At 41.9% G+C, this 25,000-nt stretch overlaps 2 protein-coding genes across 16 annotated transcripts in view; one reads left to right on the forward strand and one right to left on the reverse strand.

Moving 5' to 3' along the window:
• TDRD12 (tudor domain containing 12) overlaps positions 1–17,852 on the reverse strand; it is a 77,215-nt gene extending 59,363 nt beyond the window's left edge. For 12 of the 13 annotated variants that reach the window (XR_014059556.1, XR_014059559.1, XR_014059560.1 and 9 more), the window contains exons 1-4: positions 16,892–17,218; positions 4,713–4,871; positions 2,385–2,521; positions 604–723 (exon numbers count right to left, since the gene is read on the reverse strand). Coding sequence is in view for 8 of the 13 variants with exons in the window: in XM_081510441.1 (XP_081366567.1) it covers positions 604–723; positions 2,385–2,521; positions 4,713–4,871; positions 16,892–16,915 (440 nt within the window). In the remaining 5 variants the exon portion in view is untranslated. Of the gene's footprint in view, positions 1–603; positions 724–2,384; positions 2,522–4,712; positions 4,872–16,891; positions 17,219–17,639 lie in introns of those variants that run through there. The other variant, XM_081510442.1, reaches the window with a different exon arrangement.
• ANKRD27 (ankyrin repeat domain 27) overlaps positions 17,391–25,000 on the forward strand; it is an 85,524-nt gene continuing 77,914 nt past the window's right edge. For all 3 annotated transcript variants that reach the window (XM_081510446.1, XM_081510448.1, XM_081510447.1), the window contains exons 1-2: positions 17,391–17,597; positions 21,282–21,402. In XM_081510446.1, the coding sequence (XP_081366572.1) occupies positions 21,361–21,402 (42 nt within the window). In that variant the 5' untranslated portion in view covers positions 17,391–17,597; positions 21,282–21,360. The remainder of the gene's footprint in view (positions 17,598–21,281; positions 21,403–25,000) is intronic.

Raw genomic sequence — 25,000 nt, forward strand, 5'->3', positions numbered from 1 at the left:
GTGGAGACCCTCCCATCTCCATGGCCCCAGCCCTCGTCACCTGTAGTTCCCTTGGGCCAATGAAAACATCACTCTTACCGCTGCCTTGGGATCCACACCAATAAGATACTAAGTCAGCTGGTAAATTCGCCAATAAGACAGTGCACTCTAATTTTCATTAAAAGCTCCATGAATGTGAACATGCATAAAAGCACCAACAAAGGTCTGCCAGTTCAGAGCCTGAAAAGGTCACAGAGGCTTCCCGGGAGGGAGGGCAGGAGGGAGGAATCAGGGCTGAAGAAGGATGCCTGGACTTTTCGCTAATGCTACATGATACGATGTATCCATGTTTCTCTTCACAGTTAACTTGCCTTTTTTTGTAAAAAAAAAAAAAAACCAAAAAACAGAGTTTGGGTCTTACTCTAAACCCCCCTACACTGCAGCCTCTGGAGATGGCTGCACAGCCAGGTTTGACAGGCTGATTCAGAAGATTCCTCCTGAAGGACAAAGAGACCTTTGAAATCGTTTCAGCATTTCTCATAAAGACTTGATTTCACATCAACTTCCTACATTCAATTTAAGACTTTTACTAATGATTCAGTATACATTAGAAGCTGTACTTACACAATTTCAGCACTGTCTTCACAGAAGTTAATGTGCAATGTGACAGGTTTTGTGCAGTACAGTCTGAATTTCTTTGCTCTGTAGGGAAGCTGCATAAAAGTTTCTATGGCAACTCGGATGCTTAACAGTGAAACAGAAACAGTTTCATGATTAAAAAAAATTATATGTAACATATTTCTTTAAAGTCCACCTATAAAATTAACATACTTAACATAAAACACACAAATCTGATTCTATTTCTAATATAGCCACCAACAACAGCAAATGCTTGGGGACATTTGCCCAACAAGATGAAAACTGGTTCTTGAGGGCAGAGGAAAAAAACCTTACTTTTCTATGTATAAAGCACAAAAATACACATAGTATATAAATACATACAGTACCTAAAAGATACTCAGTACTCTTTGGCATTAAAATTTCATGGCATGGTGGCAGGGAGGGATTAGAAAAATACTGTTTCCTTAGATTGAGAAACACTGGGTAATTACGAACAAACCTGGAAGCAAATTTTATTTAAGATTTTAAAATTTCAATTTCAATACACAACCAGAATTATCTTTAAGTTTCTGTAAATAAGCAGATGTTTTCAGAATCACTGTTTGTCAACTCTGCACAAAAGAGCTGATGGACTGCAGTTTGATAAGTAAGTTGTTGCACAGTTTTATTTCCATTCTCCTTCATGAAAATGACAGAGCATTTGCACATACAGTTTCGACATCAACGTGTTCTCAGGGCCATGTGGTTGCACTAACCGCCCCTCCAGGCTTCCTTGCTCTAATTAAACAATTCTCTTGCCGAAAACAAACTAAATTTAATAACCCAAATGCTAACAGGAAATCTCCCAAGCCGTTAATTATCATATTATTTTTAATAACCAGTATGGCTATAAAGTGAGATGGCTGGATGAGATGTTGGATGGCATCACCAACTTGATGGACATGAGTTTGAATAAGCTCCGGGAGCTGGTGCTGGACAGGGAAGCCTGGCGTGCTGCAGTCCATGGGGTTGCAAAGAGTTGGACTTAACTGAGCGACTGAACTGAACTGATGGTTGTAAAGGTGCAGAACCACAAGCTGAGTAGGCATCGCCTTTCCCGTGAACACCTGCCAGCCTCCCGTGTGGGAGCAGCCTCCTAGTACAGTCTCCCTGTCAGGGCGTCGCCTCTCCTGTAGCTGGGGTTGTTCTTGCTCTTTCGGAAGAAGAGTCCTCACATTTACTTATTTATTATTTATTAAACTGACATCCGCTGACACTGGGGCAGGAACCATGAAAAAATTACTAAAAACACCAAGACTGACTTGCTGAGAGGGTTTTCTAGGGAACTGCAACATGTGGTCCTGGAGTCAGCAAGGGTTACCCTGTGACAGTCACACCCTCACTCTGCTAAGTGGGACAACCAGGGACACATGTTCTTCTCTCTGTAATCTGAAGCTGTGCCAGCAAACCATCCCCTGTGTAGTAGAGAAGTCTTCCTAAAGGACCCACTCCATCACTTAAGCAGGGGACAGGTCACATCAGGCCAGGCAAATAGCTAGCCAAGAGCATCTGCCCTTTCCAGGAAGGATGGTGGAAGGAGAGCCGGAGCCGCCTGCTGATCCCTCATCCCAACCGCCTGCTCTTATATTCACTGCTCATAAAACTGGACACTGCAATCTGCTCTTCTTGAAGCTAAAAAATTCCAGTTCATGACCTCTCATCCCTTTCTTTGAAAATTAACACTCTCCTTCAACAATGACATTTGTCCCTCCAAACAGCATAAAGCAAAATAAATATGTACTTACTTTTTGGATTTCACTGGAATGTATCTAGCAAAATCCACAAGGAAACACTCTGCGAGGTAATGCTCTGCTGAAGACACGATTGACTTAATAACTGCCCTGCACCAGCACTTTAGTTCCTGACAATAAACCACACAAACCTATAAAATAAAAAGAAAACTTCAGTGTTAAATTCTCTAGCCATACTCAGAAAACTATAAAATACTGATGAAAGAAATCAAAGATAACACAAACAGATGGAGAGATATACCACATTCTTGTATTGGAAGAATCAATATTATGAAAATGGCCATACTACCCAAAGCAAACTACAGATTCAGTGCAATCCCTATCGAATTACCAATGGCATTTTTCACAGTGTTAGAACACAAAATTTTACAATTTTCATGGAAACACAAAAGACCATGAATAGCCAAATAGATCTTAAGAAAGAAAAATAAAGCTAGAGGAATCAGGCTCCCTGACTTCAAATTATACTACAAAGCCAGTCATCAAAACAGTATGGTACTGGGTGTTCATCGGAAGGACTGATGTTGAAGCTGAAACTCCAATACTTTAGCCACTTGATGTGAAGAGCTGACTCATTGGAAAAGACCCTGATGCTGGGAAAGATTGGGGGCAGGAGGAGAAGGGGACGACGGAGAATGACATGGTTAGATGGCATCACCAACTCGATGGACATGGGTTTGGGTGGACTCTGGGAGTTGGTGATGGACAGGGAGGCCTGGCGTGCTGCGGTTCATGGGGTAGCAAAGAGTCAGACATGACTGAGAGACTGAACTGAACTGAAGTGGCACCAAAAAAAAAAAACCCAAAACAAAAACAGGACTATAGATCAATGCAACAGGACAGAAAGTGCAGATTCAAACCCAGGCACCTATGGTCACCTAATCTATGACAAAGGAAATAAGACTATACAATGGAGGAAAGACAGTCTCTTCAATAAGTGGTGCTGGCCAAACTGGACAACTACATGTAAAAGAATGAAACTAAAACACTCCCTAACACCACACAGAAAAACAAACTCAAAATGGATTAAAGACCAAAATGTAAGGCCAGATACTATAAGACTCTTAGAGGAGAACACAGGCATAACAGTTTCTGACATAAAACACAGCAAGATCTTTTTTAATACACCTCCTAGAGTAATGAAAATAAAAACAAACAAATGGACCTAATTAAACTTAAAAGCTTTTGCACAGAAAAGTGAAAGTGAAAGTTGCTCATTGTGTCTGACTCTTTGCCACCCCATTGACTATACAGTCTGTGGAATTCTCCAGGCCAGAATACTGGAGTGGGTAGCCCTTCTTTTCTCCAGGAGATCTTCCCAACCCAGGGATCAAGCCCAGGTCTCCCATATTGCAGGCGGATTCTTTAGCAGCTGAGCCACAAAGGAAGCCCAAGAATACTGGAGTGGGAAGCCTATCCCTTCTCCAGTGGATCTTCCTGACCCAGGAAGTGAACCAGGGTCTCCTGCATCTCGGGCGGATTCTTTACCAACTGAGCTATGGGAAACCATAAACAAAATGACAAGACGACCCTCAGAATGGGAGAAAATATTTGCAAACAAAGCAACTGATGAGGGATTAATCTCCAAAATATACAAACAGCTCAGGCAGCTCAATATCAAAAAAAAAATGCAATCAAAAAGTGAGCAGAAGATCTAAATAGACGTTTCTCCAAAGACTATATATAGATGATTAAAAAGCACATGAAAAGATACTCAACATCTCTAATTATTAGAGAGATACAAATCAAAACTATAGTAAGATATCACCTCACACTGGTCAGAATGGCCATCTCTGAAAAATCTAAAAATAATAAATGTTGGAAAGGGTGTGGAGAAAAGGGAACTCTCCCACTGTTGGTGGGAATGTACATGGTAACAGCCACTGTGCGAACAGTATGGAGGCTCCCTAAAAACTAAAAACAGAGCTACTATATGAGCCAGCAATCCCACTCCTGGGCTTACATCCAGAGAAAACCATAATTTGAAAAGATACATGTACCCCAATGTTCACTGCAGCACCAGATTGGAAATTCCAAGCTCTCTCTGCTAAGGTCCCCATGATGGATCTAGAATAGTCCTCTGGTTCCCAGCCCCAGGACAACGGCCCCAGTGACTGGGTTTACATGACACTCCATCTCCTGTTGCCCCTGTGAACCTAATACAACTGTCACTTTTCATGACTAGCCTGACTTATGCAATCAAGAGAACCTAATACAAAACAGGAATTATAAGCAACTGAAATACAAATTTACCTGCCAAAACTGTCTACATTTTGAGTAGTATTTCAAGACACAGTGTTCAAAGCACATTCAGATACATACCTGCCCTTCTTCCAGCTTAAGTGGTTTTATTTCTATATCGTGACACATGCTATTATAGAAGTCATTCATGGCACTATTTAGTTTTTGATAGTCAACTTCATGATCTAAAAAGGGACTACATCCTTTTATAATAACCCAGAAGCAACCTGGATCTTCAATCTGTAAAAATTTCAAAAGACAAACAAAACATCCATCATTTAAAAGTGGAACTATAAAACCTCAGAATCACAGTAACTGTTTCAAAATTAAGTGCTTTAACAAATTCTTGACAAGTACCTCTGTCTTAAAGGGTTAGATAGAAGATAAAACACCTTCAATATATATGTATATCAAATCATCACCTTGTACACCTTGAACTTATACAACATGATATGTCAACTATACTTCAATAAAACTGGGAAAAAAGATGAAAGATGTAAACACAAAAGTGTAAAACATGTAACCAATAATATGTAAGTAACTCTATTGATTTTTTATAATTTAAAATTGTCTATTGTGATTCAAAAAGCAAAGACCAAAATCTTTGATCAGTATTTTGAAGATATTCATAATAAAATACAAAAGCAAGGGTCAAGACAATGTTTTCATCATTCCATCTCTTTTGTAAGAAAGAGTAGAAAATATGAATGCATGTACATTCTTCTCACTTTCAAAGAAACAAATGACGGCAAATAAACAAAAAAAACATACAAATTATTACCTACAGAGGAAGCCAAGAATGGGGTAGAAGGGATACGAATGAAAGTCAGACTTCTCTGTTCAGAGAATAAAAATAGATATCATCTATTAGTGTCATTAAAAAACAAGATTTTCATCATTAGGTGAAAAATAAAAGAAAAAGAGAAAGAAGAGAAAACAAAATAAAATTGAAATAAAAGAAAAAGACAGTGAAGGACAGGGAAGCCTGGCATGTTGCAGTCCACGGGGTCACAAACAGTCAAACACAACTGAGTCAGTGAAGAACCACAAGCTTTGACTCTCTTTGACATCCATCACAGGAAAACAGAATTTGGGACGGGAGTCCTACCAGGTTAAGGAGGCTCAGTAAACACCTCAGGCTCCCTCACAGAACCCCTGCAGTGTTAGGCCTGAGAAATAAAGACCATGTTTCAGGACAAAGACAACATGCTCTGTCATCAAGGGGAAAAGCAGTCAGTCAGTTCAGATGCTCAGTCGTGTCCGACTTTGTGATCACATGGACTGCAGTACGCCAGGCTTCCCTGTCCATCACCAACTCCCAGAGCTTGCTCAAACTCATGTCCACTGAGTCAGTGATGCCATCCAACCATCTCATCCTCTGTCGTCCCCTCTTCCTCCTGCCTTCAATCTTTCCCAGCAGCAGGGTCTTTTACAATGAGTCAGTTCTTCGCATCAGGTGGCCAAAGTATTGGAGTTTCAGCTTCAGCATCAGTCCTTCTAATGGATATTTAGGACTGATTTCCTTTAGGATTGACTGGTTTGATCTCCTTGCAGCCCAAGGGACTCTCAAGAGTCTTCTCCAATATCACAGTTCAAAAGCATCAATTCTTCGGTGCAAGACGAAGAATAGTCTTTATAGTCCAATTCTCACATCCATACACAACTACTAGAAAAACCATAGCTTTGACTAGATGGACCTTTGTTGGCAAAGTAATGTCTCTGCCTCTTAATATGCTATCTAGGTTTGTCATAGTTTTTCTTCCAAGGAGCAAGTGTCTTTTAATTTCATGGCTGTAGTCACCATCTGCAGTGATTTTGGAGCCCAAGAAAATAACGTCTGTCACTGTTTCCATTGTTTCCCCACCTATTTGCCATGAAGTGATCATGGACCGAATGCCATCATCTTCGTTTTTTGAATGTTGAGTTTTAAGCCAGCTTCTTCACTCTCCTCTTTCACTGTCATCAAGAAACTCTTTAGTCCTCTTTGCTTTCTGCCATAGAGGTGGTGTCATCTGCATATTTGAGGTTACTGATATTTCTCCCAGCAATCTTGATTCCAGCTTGAGCTTTAGGCATTTTGTGTGATGCACTCTGCATATAAGTTAAATAGGCAGGATGACAATATACAGCCTTGATGTATTCCTTTCCCAATTTTTAACCAGTTGGTTGTTCTATGTGGGGTTCTAACTGTTGCTTCTTGACCTGCACACAGGTTTCTCAGGAGGCAGGAAAGGCGGTCTGGTATTCCCATCTCTTGAAGAATTTTCCACAGTTTGTTGTGATCCACACAGTCAAAGGCTTTAGTGTAGTCAGTGGAGAAGTAGATGTTTTTCTGGAATTCTCTTGCTTTTTCTATGATCCAACAGATGTTGGCAATTTGATCTCTGGTTCCTCTGCCTTTTCTGAATCCAGCTTGAACATGTGGAAGTTCTTGGTTCATGTACTGTTGAAGTCTGGCTTGGAGAATTTTGAGCATTATTTTGCTAGTGTGTGAGATGAGTGCAACTGTGTGGTAGTTTGAACATTCTTTGGCATTGCCTTTCTTCGGGATTGGAAAGAAAAAACTGACCTTTTCCAGTCCTGTGGCCACTGCTGTGTTTTCCAAATTGGCTGACGTATTGAGTGCAGCATTTTAACAGCATCATCTTTTAGGATTTGAAATAGCTCAACTGGAATTCCATCACCTCCACTAGCTTTGTTTGCAGTGATGCTTCCTAAGGCCCACATGACTTCACACTCCAGGATGTCTGACTCTAGCTGAGTGATCATACTATCATGGTTACCTGGGTCATTAAGATATTTTTTGTATAGTTCTGTGTATTCTTGCCACCTCTTCTTAATATCTTCTGCTTCTATTAGGTCCATACTGTTTCTATCCTTTATTGTGCCCATCTTTGCATGAAATGTTCCCTTGGAATCTCTGATTTTCTTGAAGAGATCTCTAGAATGGGAAACACTCTACTGTTTTCCTCTATTCCTTTGCATTGATTATTTAGGAAGGCTTTCTTATCTCTCCTTGCTATTCTTTGAAACTCTGCATTCAGATGGATATTCTTTCCTTTTCTCCTTTGCTTTTCACTTCTCTTCTTTTCTCAGCTATTTGTAAGGCCTCCTCAGACAACCATTTTGCCTTTTTGCATTTCTTTTTCTTGGGGATGGTTTTGATCACCACCCCCTGTACAACGTTACAAACCTCTATCCATAGTTCTCCAGGCACTTTGTTAGATCTAATTCCTTGAATCTATTTGTCACATCCACTGTATGATCGTAAATGATATGATTAAGGTCCGACCTGAATGGCCTAGTGGTTTTCCCTACCTTCTTCAGTTTAACTCTGAATTTTGCAATAAGGAGTTCATGATCTCAGCCACAGTCAGCTCCCGGTCTTGTTTTTGCTGACTGTATAGAGCTTCTCCATCTTTAGCTGCAAATAATATAATCAATCTGATTTCAGTGTTGACCATCTGGTGAGGTCCATGTGTAAAGTCGTCTCTTGTGCTGTTGGAAGAGGGTGTTTGCTATGACCAGGGCGTACTCTTGGCAAAACTGTCAGTCTTTGTTCCGCTTCATTTTGTACTTCAAGGCCAAACTTGCCTGTTACTCTAGGTATCTCTTGATAGCCTACTTTTGCATTCTAGTAACCTATGATGAAAAGGATATCCTCTTTTGGTGTTTTCTAGAAGGTCTTGTAGGTTATCATAGAACTGTTCAACTTCAGCTTCTTTGGCATTAGTGGTTGGGGCATAGACTTGGATTACTGTGATATTGAATGGTTTGCCTTGGAAACGAACAGAGATCATTCTGTCATTTTTGAGATTGCATCCAACTACTGCATTTTGGACTCTTTTGTTGACTGTGAGGGCTCCTCCATTTCTAATAAGGGATTCTTGCCCACAGCAGTAGATATAATGGTCATATGAATTACATTCTCCCATTATAGTCCATTTTATTTCATTGAGTCCTAAAATGTCTATGCTCACTTTTGCCATCTCCTGTTTGACCATTTTCAATTTACCTTGGTTCACGGACCTAACATTCCAGGTTCCTACGCAATATTGTTTTTTACAGCATCAGACTTTACTTCCATCACCAGTCACATCCACAACTGGGTGCTGTTTCCGCTTTGGCTCAGCTTCTTCATTCCTTCTGGAGCTATTTCGCCCACTTTCCAGTAGCATATTGGGCACCTACTGACCTAGAGAGTTCATCTTTCAGTGTCATGTCTTTTTGCCTTTTCATACTGTTCATGGGGCTCTCAAGGCAAGAATACTGAAATGGTTTACCACTCCCTTCTCCAGGGACCATGTTTTGTCAGAACTCTCCACCATGAGCCATCTGTTCTGGGTGGCCCTACATGGCATGGCTCATAGTTTCACTGAGTTAGACAAAGCTGTGATCCATGTGATCAGTTTGGTTAGTTTTCTGTGATTGTGGTTTTCATTTTGTCTGCCCTATGGAAGCTTTCTGACCGGAGGGACTGGCTGTAGGGGAATCTGAGTCTTGCTCTGATGGGCAGGGCCATGCTCAGTAATGCCAAAGAATGCTCAAACTACCACACAATTGCACTCATCTCACACACTAGCAAAGTAATGCTCAAAATTCTCCAAGCTAGGCTTCAACAGAACATGAATTGTGAACTTCCAGATGTTCAAGCTGGATTTAGAAAAGGCAGAGGAACCAGAGATCAAATTGCCAACATCTGTTGGATCATCAAAAAAGCAAGAGTTCCAGAAAAACATCTACTTCTGCTTTATTGACTATTCCAAAGCCTTTGACTGTGTGGATCACAACAAACTGTGGAAAATTCTTTAAGAGATGGGAATACCAGACCACCTGACCTGCATCCTGAGAAATCTGTATGCAGGTCAGGAAGCAACAGTTAGAACTGGACATGGAACAACAGACTGGTTCCAAATCGGGAATGGGGTCTGTCAAGGCTATATATTGTCACCTTGCTTATTTAACTTATATGCAGAGTACATCATGAGAAATGCCGCGCTGGATGAAGCACAAGCTGGACTCAAGATTGCCAGGAGAAATATCAGTAACCTCAGATATGCAGATGATGCCATCCTTATGGCAGAAAGGGAAGAACTAAAGAGTCTCTTGATGAAAGTGAAAGAGGAGAGTGAAAAAGTTGGCTTGAAGCTCAACATTCAGAAAACTAAGATAATGGCATCTGGTCCCATCACTTCATGGCAAATAGATGGGGAAACAATGGAAACAGTGACAGACTTTATTTTGGGGGGCTCCAAAATCACTGCACATGGTGACTGCAGCCATGAAATTAAAAGACGCTTGCTCTCTGGAAGAAAAGTTATGACCAACCTAGACAGCATATTAAAAAGCTGAGACATTACTTTGCCAACAAAGGTCCACCTAGTCAAAGCTATGGTTTTTCTAGTAGTCATGTATGGATGTGAGAGTTGGACTATAAAGAAAGCTGAGTGCCAAAGAATTGATGCTTTTGAACTGTGGTGTTAGAAAAGACTCTTGCGAGTCCCTCGGACAGCAAGGAAATCAAACCAGTCCAACCTAAAGGAAACACTCCTGAATATTCATTGGAAGGACTGATGCTGAAGCTGAAGCTCCAATACTTTGGCCACTTGATGCGAAGAACTGACTCGTTTGAAAAGACCCTGATGCTGGGAAAGATTGAAGGCGGGAGGAGAAGGGGACGACGGACAATGAGATGGTTGGAGGGCATCACTGACTCAATAGACATGAGTTTGAGTAAGCTTCAGGAGTTGGTGATGGACAGGGAAGCCTGGCGTGCTGCAGTCCGTGGGGTCACAGAGTTGGACACGAGTGAACTGAACTGAATACTCAGTAAACCTTTAATCCAATTTTCTGTTGATGAGTGGGGCTGTGTTCCCTCCCGGTAGTTTGGCCTGAGGCCAAACTATGGTAGGGGTAGTGGCTGTAATGGTGACCTCTTTCAAAAGGACTTATGCCAGCATGCCGAGGCTCCCAGGACTGTTGCATTCAGTGCCCCTGACCCCACAGCAGGCCACTGTCAACACACGTCTCCGCCAGAGACTTCTGGACACTCACAGGCAAGTCTGGCTCAGTTTCCTGTGGGGTCACTGCTCCTTTTTCCTGGGTCCTGGTGCACATGAGGTTGTGTGTGTGCCCTCCAAGAGTCTGTTTCCCCAGTCCTGTCGCAGTTCTGTAATCAAATTCCACTGGCCTTCAAAGTCAAATTCCCTGGAGGTTCTCAGTCCCTTTGAAGGATCCCCATGTTGGGAAATCTGTTGTGGGTCCTAGAACTTTCATAACAGTGCAAGAACTTCTTTGGTATAACTGTTCCCCAGTTTGTGGGTCATTTGCTCAGTGGCTCTATCGTGGAGCTAATGGCAACCTCCTCCAAGAGGATTTATGCCACACGCTGTGCCTCCCAGGTCTGCTCCAGCCAGAGCCCCTCTCCCCATGGCAGTCACTGCTGACCCGTGCCTCCACAGGAGACACTCAAACACTCAAAGGCAGGTCTGGCTCAGTCTCTGTGGGGTTTCTGGGTCCCAGTGCACACAAGGTTTTGTTTGAGCCCTCTGAGCATCTCTGGTGGGTATGGGGTTTGATTCTAAATGCAATTTCACCCCTCCTACTGTCTTGTTGGGGCTCCTCCTTTGCCCTTGGGTGGGTATCTTTTTTTGGTGGGATCCAACATTCTCCTGTCAATGGTTGTTCAGCAGCGAGTTCCAATTTTGGAGTTCTCACAGGAGAGGATGAGAGTGTGTCCTTCTACTCCGCCATCTTAAGCTCATCTTAAGAGGTCTCCAAAGTACTATAAACCAAGCCTCCCAAAGCAAAGACTGATTATACAGCGGCTCCCTATCACAACCCCCAGGGTAGCATGAACAATACTAGACAAGCAAAGAAATCAGCATGTGCCGCAAGGCCAAGCAAACAGCAGCCAACAGAAATTGAACCCAAGACTGCCCAGATGGTGAAGTGAACAGCATGCATGCATGCTAAGTTGCTTCAGTCATGTCTGACTCTTTGCGACCCTATGGACTGTAGCCCTCTAGGCTCCTCTGTCCATGGGATTCTCCAGGCAAGAATACTGGAATGGACTGCCATGTTCTCCTCTAGAGGATCTTTCCAGCCCAGGGATAGAACCCACGTCTCTTACGTCTCCTGCATTGGTAGGTACTAATCTGTACCATTAGTGCCACCTAGGAAGCCCCTGAAGTTGTATAGGCAAAGACTTAAAAGCAGCTATTATAATACCATGTTCAAAAACTTAAAAGATAAGACTGCTGTAGCAAGTTTTTTTTTTATTTATTTAAAGAAGAATCTCACAAAAGAAAAGAAAACTATTAAAAAAAAAAAAAGAAACCTTTGGAAAAAAGCAATTCTAGAACCGAAAATTAAAACAAACAAAATAAAAATTTATTAGTGATGTGTTTACCATGCCTACTCAGTAACATTGTGCTGGAGGTCCTACTTACACAGTAAGACAAGAAAAAGATGTGGGCTTCCCTGGTGGCTCAGTGGTGAAGAATTCACCTGCCAGTGCAGAGGACATGGGTTTGATCCCTGATCCAGGAGGATCCCACACACCGTGGAGCAACTAAGCTCATGTACCACAGCTACTGAGCCCATGAGCTCTACAGTCCATGCTCCTCAACAAAAGAAGCCACCACATCACAACTAGAGCAGCCTCTGTTCACCACAACTAGAGAAAAGCTCATGCAGCAATGAAGACCCAGGACAGCCAAAAATAAATTACTACAAAATAAACATTGCTAGGAAAATCAGAAAAGAAGAAAGAAAAGTGTCTCTATTCACAATAAGAATATATATGGACAAAATTCTAAGGAGCCTATAAAAAACATACTAGAACTAATAAGTGACTTTAGCAAGGTTTCAGGGTACAAGGTCATATAATAAATTCAACTGTATGTCTATATTAAAAATTGGAAGTTTAAATTTAAAAAACAGTGCCATTTGCAACAGCACTAAAAAGCAGGAATTACCTAGAAAGAAATCTAACAAAATTTGTATGCTAAAAGATACAAAGCACTGATGAAATAAATCAAAGAAGGCCTGTAATGCAGATATACTGTATCCATGGAATGTTAAGATTCTGATTTCCCCTCAAAATGCAGGAGTTAAGAAATCAACGAACTATTTCTGAAATTCTTATTGGAAGGCCACAGGAACTAGAACAGCCCCTATAATTCTGAAAAAGAACAACACAGTTGGAACACTCACACTATCTGATTTTGAGACTTAATATAAAGCTGCAGCAATCAGAACTGTGTGGTACTGGAGAATGCACAAATATATAAATCAACAGAACAGAAACAGAATCACACATACGTGCTCAACTGATTTTTAATAATGGCACAAAGGCAATTCCATGGAAGAAGGATAGTTTTTTTCAACAAATGATGTTGAAGAAATTAGATATATATACAAAAAAGAATGAATCTTGATCCATTCCTCATAATGTATATAAAAATTAACTCTGAGGGATCATTTATCTAAATGTCAAACAAAAGACTATAAAATTTTTTTTGAGGAATATATGGGGTGAAATCTTTCTGACTGTGGGTTAGGCAAAGATTTCTTAGATAAAACACCAAAAGTACAATTTGTGTAAGCAAAAATTGATAAACTATACTTAATCCAAATTTAAACCTTCTTTTAAATTTAAAGCTCTTTGAAAAACATTGTTAAGAGAAATAAAGAGATAAGCCACAAACTGGGGCAATATTTACAAGTCACATATCCAAAGAACTTTATCCAGAATACGTAAAGAACTCTTCAAAGTCAATAAGAAAACAAACTGCCATGTCAGAAGAATGGGCAGACCTGAACAGATACTTGACAAAAAAAGACAGATGCATGAGAGAAACAAGCACATGGAAACATGATTTAGAAACAACTCAAGTAGCCTTCAAATGGTGATTGTATAAACAGTCACCTATCTATACAATAGAATACTACTCAATCCTAAAAAGTGCCACAACGTAGATAAGCCTCTAATGCATTACAGTAAGTCAAAGCAGCCAAACTCAAAGGCTACATACCACTGTGATTCCATGTGCACAATCCCATTTTTATGACATTCTGAAAAAGGCAAAATTAACAAGGACAGAAGACAGATCAGTGGTTGCCAAGGACAACAGGTGGGGAAAAGGAATGATACAAAGGAGCACAAGACAACTTTAGGGTGTGAAGAACCTGTTCTGTATGTTGATCATGGTGGTGACTACATGACTATGCATTTTTCAAAATATCACAGAATTCTACATTAAAAATAATAAAACATTTTATGAGTAAAAAAGATACGAGGCAAATATGGCAAAATGTTAAAATTTGACAAAGCTGGGTGGCAGATGTCCAGGTGTTTATAATATTTTCTATATTTTTTTATATGTCTAAAGTATTTCCTGATAAAAAGTTATTTTTAAATTATTTTTATTCAAAAGTAATGATTTTTTAATGATAAAAAAATTTTCTTATCTTCTGATGTGGCATCACCTATGCAGTATTTTTACTAAAAATGTTCAACCTGATACCATCACGAGGAAACTGACAGACAAATTCAACTTGAAGGATATTTTGCAAAGCAACTGCCTAGCAGGAGTAACTTGGTAGGTAAGTTTCAATGACATCAAAGATACAAAAAGGCCAGGGAACACAAAATAAAGGAGACTAAAACGTCATGACAACTAAATGTAATGTATAATTTTTTATTGGATGCTGGATCAGGGAAAACAAGTTATAAAATATATTACCTGAACAACTGGAGAAATTTGAGTATGGACTATGTATTAGACAGTACTGTTGTATCAACATTACATTTCTCAAGTGTGATAATTATACTATGGTTACGTAAGAGAAAGTCTTTTCTTCTTAAGAAACACATGTATAAGTATTTAGAGTTCACAACTAATTCTCAAATGGTTCAACAAAAGAAGTCAACAATTCTATAAAATAAAGAAATACGGGCTTCCCCATTGGCTCAGTAGTAAAGCCTGCAATACAGGAGTCTCAGGAGATGCAAGTTTGATCCCTGGGTGGGAAAGATCCTCTGGAGCAGGACATGACAACCCACTACAGTATTCTTGCCTGGAGAATCCTATGGACAGAGGAGCCTGGCAAGCTACAGTGCCTAAGGTTGCAGAGTCAGACATGACTGAAGTGACTTGGCAGGCGTAAAGAAATGTGCAAATATGACAAAAATGTCAACAACTGTTGATCCAAGGTATAGAGTATATGGTTATTCTCAAATATTGCTTTTGTAACCTGTTTTCAAGGAATTTGAAACTCTTCAAAATACCACGTTGGAGAAAGATGTTTTTAAAAAATTTTAGAAGTTAAAAAAATTTTTAAGGCACCATAAATACTTCGAAGTTTCTAGAATGTTTAAATTTTTTTAAAAAAATCTTCTACTAAAGAAAAACAGATTCACAGATTCAGAAAACAAGCTAGTTATTACTAGTCGGGAGAGGGCAGTGGGGCCAAAAGAGGAGCAAAGGATGAGACACAAATTACTATGCATAAAATACATAAGCAACAAGGATATCTTGTACAGCACAAGAAATTACAACCATTATTTTGTTAATAACTTTTAATGGAGCATGATCTATAAAAATACAGAATCACTGTGCTGTGCACCTGAAACTAATAAAATACTATAAACTAAAAAAATCTGCTACTAGAACCTAAAAAATGTACACAGGATCAGTTTTACCAGCCAGAAGAACAACTCTATCAAACTGCAAATTCTTCCCTGTGCTTACTTTCCGGGCTGGGCTCACAATTCCCCCCACCTTTTTTTTTTAATTAATTAATTAATTTATTTTAATTGGAGGCTAATTATTTTACAGTATTGTAGTGGTTTTCGCCACACATTGACATGAATCAGCCATGGGTCTACATGTGTTCCCTATCCTGAACCCCCCCCACCTCCCTCCCCATCCCATCCCTCAGGGTCATCCCATCCACCTCTTACACCAAGGTCAGGGCCTCCAGCTTCCGGCCAGTGCGATAGGCCAGGCTGCCCACACTCAGTCATCACCTTACACATTTTTTTTTTCCTGCATGTCTACTTAATTTCCATTAGATAAATCCCGACCGAGGTACTGAACCCAAGTCTCCCACATTGCAGGCAGATTCTTAATCGTCTGAGGCACCAGGGAAGCCCTTGGAAAAATATTATCTATGTAAAATTTTTGTCCACTTTCTTCTCCTTACCTCTACCATTCAAACTTGAATACTTTGCTTTTATTCAAGTAAAAGCAGAATTAGCTATCCGGCATGAGAAATACCTCACACCATTAAATTAATATGATTTAATTGAATTAAAGTATGTTCTTTATTATTTCTCAGGAATAGTAACTTATCTTTCCTGCCTGTTGTTTTCCTTTACCTTCACTTATCTGCGTAACTGTGTAATGAGTGTGTCTTTTTCCATATTCAGTAACAGGAGTGGGTTAACTGTAATTTAGAACATCAGTAACTGGACTCATCATTACTCATCAATTCAAGTTCAGTTCCCCTTAGTATACAGTATTTGCATAATAACTTCAGATGTTTCAGTCAAGTTCACTTTCTAACATCAATTATAAAAATTAAGGTGTTAATTTTAAAACGTCATAAAAATGCCAGACTACATAGCACTTGGTCCACTTTTGGTCGTGCTGTCGTGAGACGTCCCTGGACAGCTACTGCTTCAATCTCAATCCCGCCTCCAGTGGGCAAAGCACCCCGCTGGTAAGCAGCTCCATCAGGAAAACCACTCTTGACATTGTGGATTTCACTGAGTACTTAAGTCATACACTCAGCCAGCAGAACAGCTGTTTCTATCACCTTTGTGAGGGCACAGCCCGCAGTTTTCAGAGTCCCCAGTCCAACGGGGATGGGGGCCCGCCGGAGAGGACCCGCATCCGGGGAGAGAAACAGGTCTACACACTGCGCTCGCGGGTCGGAAGGGACGGTGGCTCCCCCGGCGCCGATCTCGGACCGGGTGCGTGGGAGAAGGTGTCAGACTCCGTCCCTCCCCCTGAGGTTCTGAATACAAGACACCTAGTTCAATCTGAATTTCGGAGAAACAGCGAATAACTTTACTCCTAACTACGTCCCAAATACTGCATGGAGCACCCCCGAACAAAATTTCCCGTTGTTAATCTGAAAGTAAGCGTCCAGGAGGAGCCCATCCGGAACCCCTTCGCGCGGGTCCCCACGAGGCGGCCCCTGCACGGGAGCAGGTGAACGGCCGGGCCCGGGGCTTCGCGCTCGCTCACCTTAAGCACCAGGACCTGGAGCATTTTCCCCGCGCCTCGCCGGCCGCCCGGCGGCCTCGCCCTGGAGAGATGCGCACCGCCGCGGCCTTGCCCCAGTCCTGCTCTCCGTGTCGCTACTCCCTCGGGACGAGCTTCGGAGGCGAAACCCTGCAGGCCCGGCGTCCGAGGCGGGCCGCGCCTCCTCCCGGGTCAGCGCCGCGGAGCCCGCGAGCCCAGCTCCGGCCACGCACTGCCGCGAACAGCTGGCGACGCGCCGCGCTCCCACCCGGACGCCGCCGGGGGCGCGCTCCGGCGACCGCACCGCCCCCAGCCGCCCAACCCCAGACCGCAGAACGCCTGAGACTTCCAAAAACCACACGGACGCCAACTGCCGGGACAACCGCCGCCGCCCTGCGCACGGCACCCTGGAGGCGGGGGCAGTGGGGGCTGGGGGCTCGGGGGGCGGAGCTGCGCGGGGGGCGTCACGTGGCTCGTTCCCGCGTCCACGCGAGCTGCCGGCGACCCCACGATCGCGCGAGTCCGCTTAGCGGAGTGACGGCCCTTGTCCTCCGACTCCCACTTTGCCCGGAGTCCATCTCATGGCCTTGAGGATTAGGAAGAATCCCGGACCACACCCCCACCCCCCACCCCAACTCCCCCACCCCACCCACGCCGCCTCCCGCCTTCCTCGTCGCCTGACCGCATTCTCTCCGACCTCCACCTTCTGGTATGGCTCCTAGTCCCCACTTTGCTCCCACCTGGCCCTCACCTGGAAGTCCTCCCCACGTGTCTTGGACACTCTTGTGATCACTTGCAGATCGCAGACTGCAGTGTCATGGACCAAATTTTGGCCCCGGATGTGTTACTTTTTGTTGTTGAAGCGCCATAGGGTTCTTTTTTTTCAACGCTTGGAAGCCTCTGGTTTCTCACCTGAAACTTGGGATTCAGTGGTTCTCCGATGAAGTCACCCTGTGTGAGGGGCTTCCGATAAGCTCAGCTGGTAAAGAATCTGCCTTTGATGCGGGAGACCTGGGTTCAATCCCTGGGTTGGGAAGATCCTCTGGAGAAGGAAAAGGCTACCCACTCCACTGTTCTGGCCAGGAGAATCCTATGGACTGTATAGTCCATGGGGTCACAAAAAGTCAGACGCGACTGAGCAACTTTCACTTCACTTTCTCCCTGTGTGAAACAAAGGACACCCAAGAAGCACTCAAGGAAGGTTAACTTTTATCACTATCTCAGGGATCTGTCTCCAAGGCTTTAGTAAGCCAACAAACAGGAAAGTAAAAGAATATTACTTAAATATGAAGGAACCACAACTTTTTAAAAGGGGTGGGGGGTTGCTGGGCCTAGGTGATTTTAGAGATGAATTCTTTAATATTTCAGTTGTGAAAAAAAAAAACAATTTCTTAAGCTTGTGTCAACAAGATGGCAAAAGATGCACCAGTTTAGAGACATCAGGGTTATATATTTGGGAAACAGAACACTCTCATTAAGCTTTCAAGTTTATTTATTTTAACGTGGACCATTTTAAAAGTCTTTTTAAAACTTTTTACAATATTGCTTCTGTTTTAGGTTTTGGTTTACTTGGGCTGGAGACATGTGGGATCTTAGTTCCTTGACGAGGAATTAGAAACTGCACCCCTTGCGTTGAAAGACAAAGTCCTCTAGGGAAATACCAAGCTTCCAGTTTTAAATACAAGCTTGAGTTTACAAGTCAAGCAAACATGCACTTAAAGCCTCAAGCAGAAGGGCTGGAGAGGAGCCAAGTGCCTGTGGCTGCCAGTCAGGAGGAAAATACTACAGGAAGTACATGAAGTTCACCTGTTGCTGAATTGGGCTAACCAGGCCCCACCCCCCAGTCAGGCACCTGTCAGGACCAGAGCACCAGAAGGCTCCAGACCTTGGCAAAAAAAGATGGGAAATGGCCAGGTCTGTTTTAAATAGGAGGTCCCAGAGGCAGTTCTCAATCCCCAAAGTAGATACAAGAGTATAGCCGGTTGATGCTTTTTTATCTTTGAGATAGGCCTGGGACTCTTCCCTGCAGTGCTGCAAAGCTTGCATCTGAACACACCTCCCCACCAGCTAAACAATACAAAGAAACTATATGGGACTAAAAGTAACTGTGTGCTGTGTTCAGTTGGGGCAAATTCTGGACCCAAATGATAGAGACCAAAAACCCCAAATGCCATTTCTGAAGAGCTATGGAGAAGGCAATGGCAACCCACTCCAGTCCTCATGCCTGGAAAATCCCATGGACGGAGGAGCCTGGTGGGCTGCAGTCCATGGGGTAGCTAGGAGTCGGACAGGACTGAGCGACTTCACTTTCACTTTTCACTTTCATGCCTTGGAGAAGGAAATGGCAACCCACTCCAGTACTCTTGCCTGGAGAATCCCAGGGACGGGGGAGCCTGGTGGGCGGCCGTCTCTGGGGTCACACAGTCGGACACGACTGAAGCGACTTAGCAGCAGCAGCAGCAGGAGCAAAAACCTGGGTGTCTGGAGCAAAAGCAGAGTACTGCGCATGCCACCTGCACTCAACATCACAAAGAGGTGGCAAACCACCTAAGCCACCACCTCTAGCCTGACCCCTGGCCACACCCCTGCCCTCACCCCAAATAAGGAACGAGCTCACCACCCCACACATACTCAGGGGTACAGGGGCCCCATTAAAGCCCTGCCTGAATTTATCTGCCCTCTCTAGTCAATTTCTATTGATTGGGGAAGGCCAAGAACCCTGGTGGGTATCACTGATTAGATACCCTGCTACTCTATGGTGTTTCACAAACTTTTCACAGCATGGCTCACAGAAAACAAAAATATTTATCAGTCTAGGCTGAAGCGTCAAGACTGCTGCAGTGGGAACTCATTGTGTGGGGCTTCAGCCACAAAGACCTCTGGAGGCTGAAGGGGGTCAGTATCTGTACCTGTCTCCCCTTCCCGCAGCTAGTGGGAAGCACTTTTAAAGTGATGGAAAGATAAGAAGATGAATACAAAAAGATTATAAAGTGGTTAAATTCTGGTATCAAAACCTGACCAAGATAACACAACTCTAGACTAATGAAGGTGCTGAAATCCCAATAAAATGCTACCAGTAAAACCCAATACCAAAAAAAAAAAAAAAATTAAGCCATGGCCAGGAAGGCTATCAGGCTTATTCCAGGAATGCAGGAAGGTTTAATATTGGTCAGTCACAAACATGGCTAGCTCATGGCCCAGCAAGCAACCAAAAGTTGTCATGAACTGATGGGCTCTTGCAGGCACCATGGGGTGATGATGGGGCTCCCATCATGGGAATGATACTCTGGTTCTGCAAAGGGCTTCGTGGAGAGTGAGCTGTTCTTAGATTTTTTTGCTCCCCAGCCCCAAGAGAAGGGAGAAAAAGAGAGAAGACAAAGCATTAGGAATGGCAGGAGGGGGAGTCTGAGTGAGCAGGACCTGTAGTCAGACTAGACCAGTCTCTTCTGTCAGTGTCCTCATAGTGGCTTGAGAGGTATTGGGAGAAGCTGATCTAAGTTTTCCAGTACTGACATAATTCTAAAAAATGGGCATGAAGGGGACATTCTTTGTTCGCCTCCCTCCCAGATCCCTTCCCCACCAAAGGTAGTTCAAATGATCTTAGAGTTATCAGTTCTCATAGGCAGTGTGTACTTTCCCAGTTTTAAAATATTGTTTTAAAAGGGATGAAAAATAAGTTTGGCCTTAAAAGCTGGCTTCATTATTTTGTCACCTGATTTGGAACTTTTTCTTTTATTCTGCATTAATTGAGAGGAAGTGAACGTTGACATTATGCTGTTCAACCCAAAAGCAGAAGCCTGGTGCCTGTCCAGGGTGTTTCCCCAGACACCTCAGTTATCTTTGATGGACTTGCTCTGTCCATCAGAGAAGGTCTTCTTCATGGTTCCCACTAATATTATACACCTGTCAGATTACCCTTGTTTCTAATATATCTCCATAGCTCAATATTGTGTTACTCACTGAAAGATTCTCATATTTCCATTTCTAACTGTACACACAAGCTAAAATTAACTTTTATTGCTTCCTATGATGAATTTCATCTGATTAGTACTCTCTGAGCTCTTGCTTTCTCTCTATTTTTAGCCCTCATGCAGGATTGTTTTTAAGCAACTTATAATTAGGTTTAATTTTTTTTCAGTTTTAATTGAGATGTAATTGACTAATAACATTATATAAGCTTGAAGTGTGCAACATAATGGTTTGATATATGTATATATTGTAAAATGATTACCATGTATGTTTAGTTAATATCCATCAGTTATATAACACAGTTAAAAAAGTTTTTCCCCTAGAGACAAAAACTTACTATCTACTCTTTTCTTTTAAAAAAGATGTTTATTTGGCTGCACCAGGTCTTAGTTGCAACACTCAAGATCTTCAATCTTCTTTGCAGTGTGCGGGATCATTAGCTACAGCATGTGGGATCTAGTACCCCAACCAGGGATTGAACATAGGCCTCCTGCATTGCAAGTATGGACAGTGGACCACCACGGACATCCCTACTCTTTTTTTTTGTAAGTTAAAAAAAAAATTATTTCAATTGTTTGTATTCTAATTTTACTAATATTTTGTTTTTCAATCTTTGAATTTTAAACATTTTTAGCTTTCTGACTTTAAAAAAATTTTTGAAGTAGAGCTGATTTATAATGTTGTGTTAATTTCTGCTGTACAGCAAAGTGATTCAGTTGGAAATATGTATTTTTTCATATTCTTTTCCATTATGGTTTAATCACAGTATATTGAATATAGTTCCCTGTGCTATACAGTAGGACCTTGTTGTTTATTCTATATATAATAGTTTGCATCTGCTAATCCCAAGCTCCCAATCTTTCCCTCCCTCACCCCTTGGCAACCACAAGTCTGTTCTCTTTATCTGTTATCATATACTCTTTTTTTAAAAAAAAAAATTTTATTTGGCAGTGCCAGGTCTTAGTTGCAGCACTCAGGATCTTCAACTCTCACTGTGGCATGCAGGATCTTTAGTTGTGGCATGCAAACTCTTAGTTGCGGGATGAGTGATCTCGTTTCCTGACCAGGGATTGAACCAGGCCCCCCTGCATTGGGAGCGCAGTCTTAGCCACTGGACCACCTGGAAGTTCCACCATCTGCTCTTTGAGAAACTTTGAAATATATAATACAGTGTTATTAACTGTACTCATCTTGTTGTATATTATATCCCTAGAACTTATTTATCTTATAACTGGAAGATTGTTCCTCTGACCACTTTCACACTTCCCCACCTCTAGTAACAACAAATCTGATCACTTTCTATGAGATTTTTTTAGATTCCACATGTAAGTGAGATAGTATAGCATTTGTCTTTCACTGACACGTCACTCAACGTAATGTCCTAAAAGTCCATCCATGTTGTCACAAGTGCCAGGATTTCTTTCTTTCTATGACTAAATAGTATTCCATCATATATACATATATACACATATGCATATATTCAACATGTATCCATTCATCCATTGTTATCCATTCATTCCTTGTCAATGGACACAGGTTCTGTCCATGTCCTGGTTATTGTAAATAGTGCTGCAGTGAACACTGGGGTGCTGATATCTCTTCAGGATAATTATATAAATGCTTTCAGTTATATGTGTGTGTGGTTGTGTATATATATATTATGACAGTTCTATATTTAACTTTTTGAGGCACCTCCATACTGTTTTACATAGTGACTGTACCAATTTACATTCCCCACCAACAGTGCGCAGGGGTTCCCTTTTTCTCCACAACTTTGCCAAAACTTTTCTCTTGTCTCTTTGATGACAACCATCCCAATAGGTGTGAACTACTGGTATCTCATTGCGGTTTTGATTTGCATTTCTCTAATAATTAGTGATGTTGAGTACCTTATCATGTATTTATTGGCCATCTGAATACCTTCTTTGGAAAAGTATTCAGGCCCTTTGCCCATTTTTTTGTTTTACTTTTATTTGCATTTATTTTTTGCAACATTTATTCCTGGGCCATTAGTTTGTGTTTCTGCAATTTCTTCTGGGATATCTTTTTCTTCTGTGCAACCTCCTCTTCTGGTTTAGGAACAATCCGTTCTTTTTCAGTAAGGATCATCTCAATGTAGCAGGGAGAGCTCATGTAGGGGCTGGTCTGACAGTGAGCTAAGTCCTACGCCGCATCGTGGGGGCTTTGTTCACCTGGATGTGCTCAGTGACCACAGAATCTACATCTAAGCCCTTAAGTTCAGCATTACTCTCTGCATTTTTGAGCATGTGCAGTAAAAATTCAGCACTCTTTTTGGGCCACCGACCCTGCGTCCAGCCCCACTGTTTGGCCTGTGCACACCTACCAACTCCACCGTTGTAACGACGGAATGGCACACATTGCTTCTTTAAAGTGACATCCTTCAGATACTTGGTGACTTTTTGGATATGCAGACCCTTTATGGCCTGGGCAGTTTCATTAATGTTCTTACAGTGAACACGAAGATTTGAACCTCTTGATTTGCATGATTTTGTAGTTTTCTGGGTCGAGTGAATAGCGCACCATTTTTAGAGGTCACCTCAGGCTGCTTACCGGAAAAGCCCATTTTTTAAACTGGATTGAATTTTTACTATTAAGTTCCTTATATATTATGGATATTAACCCCTCTATCAGATGTGTGGTTTGCAAATAATTTCTCCCATTCAGTTGGTTGCCCTTTCACTCTGCTGATGATTTATTTTGCAGAAGGTTTTTAGTTTGATGGAATCCCACTTGTTTATTTTTAATTTCGCTGCATGTGCTTTAGGTTGTCATATTAAAAAAATTATTGAAAAGATCCATGTCAATAAATTTTTCCCTATTTTTGTGGTTTCCTTCTTGGAGAAGGAAATGGCAACCCACTCCAGTATTCTTGCCTGGAGAATCCCAGGGACAGAGGAGCCTGGTGGGCTGCTGTCCATGGGGTCGCACAGAGTCGGACACAACTGAAGCGACTTAGCACCAGCAGCAGCAGGTCTTAACACTTAAGTCTTTAATTCTCTTTGAATTGATTTTGTGAGTGGTATAAGATAGGGGTCTAGTCTCATTCTTTGGGCTCTTGATTCTATTCCATTGGTCTATGTGTCTGTTCTTGTGCCAGTAATATACTGTTTTGATAGCTTTGTAATATCACTTGAAGTCAGAAAGTGTGATGCTTCCAGCTTTGTTCTTCTTTCTTAGAATTGCTTTGGCTATTCAAGGTCTTTTGTGGTTCTATGTGAATTTTAGGATTTTTTATTCTATTTCTATTAAAAAAAAAAAGGACATACTAACCTTGATAGGGATTGACTGAAGCTATAGATGGCTTTCAGTTGTTGTTGTTCAGTTGTTAAGTAATGTCCTACTCTGCAACCCCACGGACTGCAGCATGCCAGGCTTCCCTGTCCTTCACCATCTCCCACAGTTTACTCAAATTCATATCCACAGAGTCAGTGATACTATCTAACCATCTCATCCTCTGCTGCCCTCTTCTCTTTTTGCCTTTAATTTTCCTGAGCATCAAGGTCTTTTCCAATGAGTCAGGTCTTCACATCAGGTGGCCAAAGTTTTGGAGCTTCAGCTTCAGTCCTTCCAATAAATTTTCAGGGTTGATTTCCTTTAGGATTGATTGGTTTGATCTTGCAATCCAAGGGACTCTCGAGTCTTCTCCTGCACCACAATTCAAAAGCATCATTCTTTGGTGCTCAGCCTTCTTTATGGTCCAACTCTCACATCCAGACATGACTACTGGAAAAATAATATCTTTGACTATACAGACCTTTGTCGGAAAAGTGATGTCTCTGCTTTTTAACATGCTATCTAGGTTTGTCATAGCTTTCCTTCCAATGAGCATGGCTGCAGTCATTGTCTGCAGTGATTTTGGAGCCCAAGAAAATAAAGTTGGTCACTGTTTCTATTGTTTCCGTATCTATTTTAAATGAAGTGATGGGACTGGATGCCATGATCTTAGCTTTTTGAATGTTCAGTTTCAAGCCAGCTTTTTCACTTTCCTCTTTCACCTTCATTAAGAGGCTCTTTAGTTCCTCTTTACTTTCTGCCATTAGGGTGGTATCATCTGCATAACTGAAGTTGGTGATATTTCTCCCAACAATCTTGATTTCAGCTTATGATTCATCCAGTCTGGCA

This window comes from Giraffa tippelskirchi, chromosome 7 (genome assembly GCF_054371585.1).
Source record: "Giraffa tippelskirchi isolate mGirTip1 chromosome 7, T2T-mGirTip1v1.2.pri, whole genome shotgun sequence".
NCBI classification, from domain to species: Eukaryota; Metazoa; Chordata; class Mammalia; order Artiodactyla; family Giraffidae; genus Giraffa; species Giraffa tippelskirchi.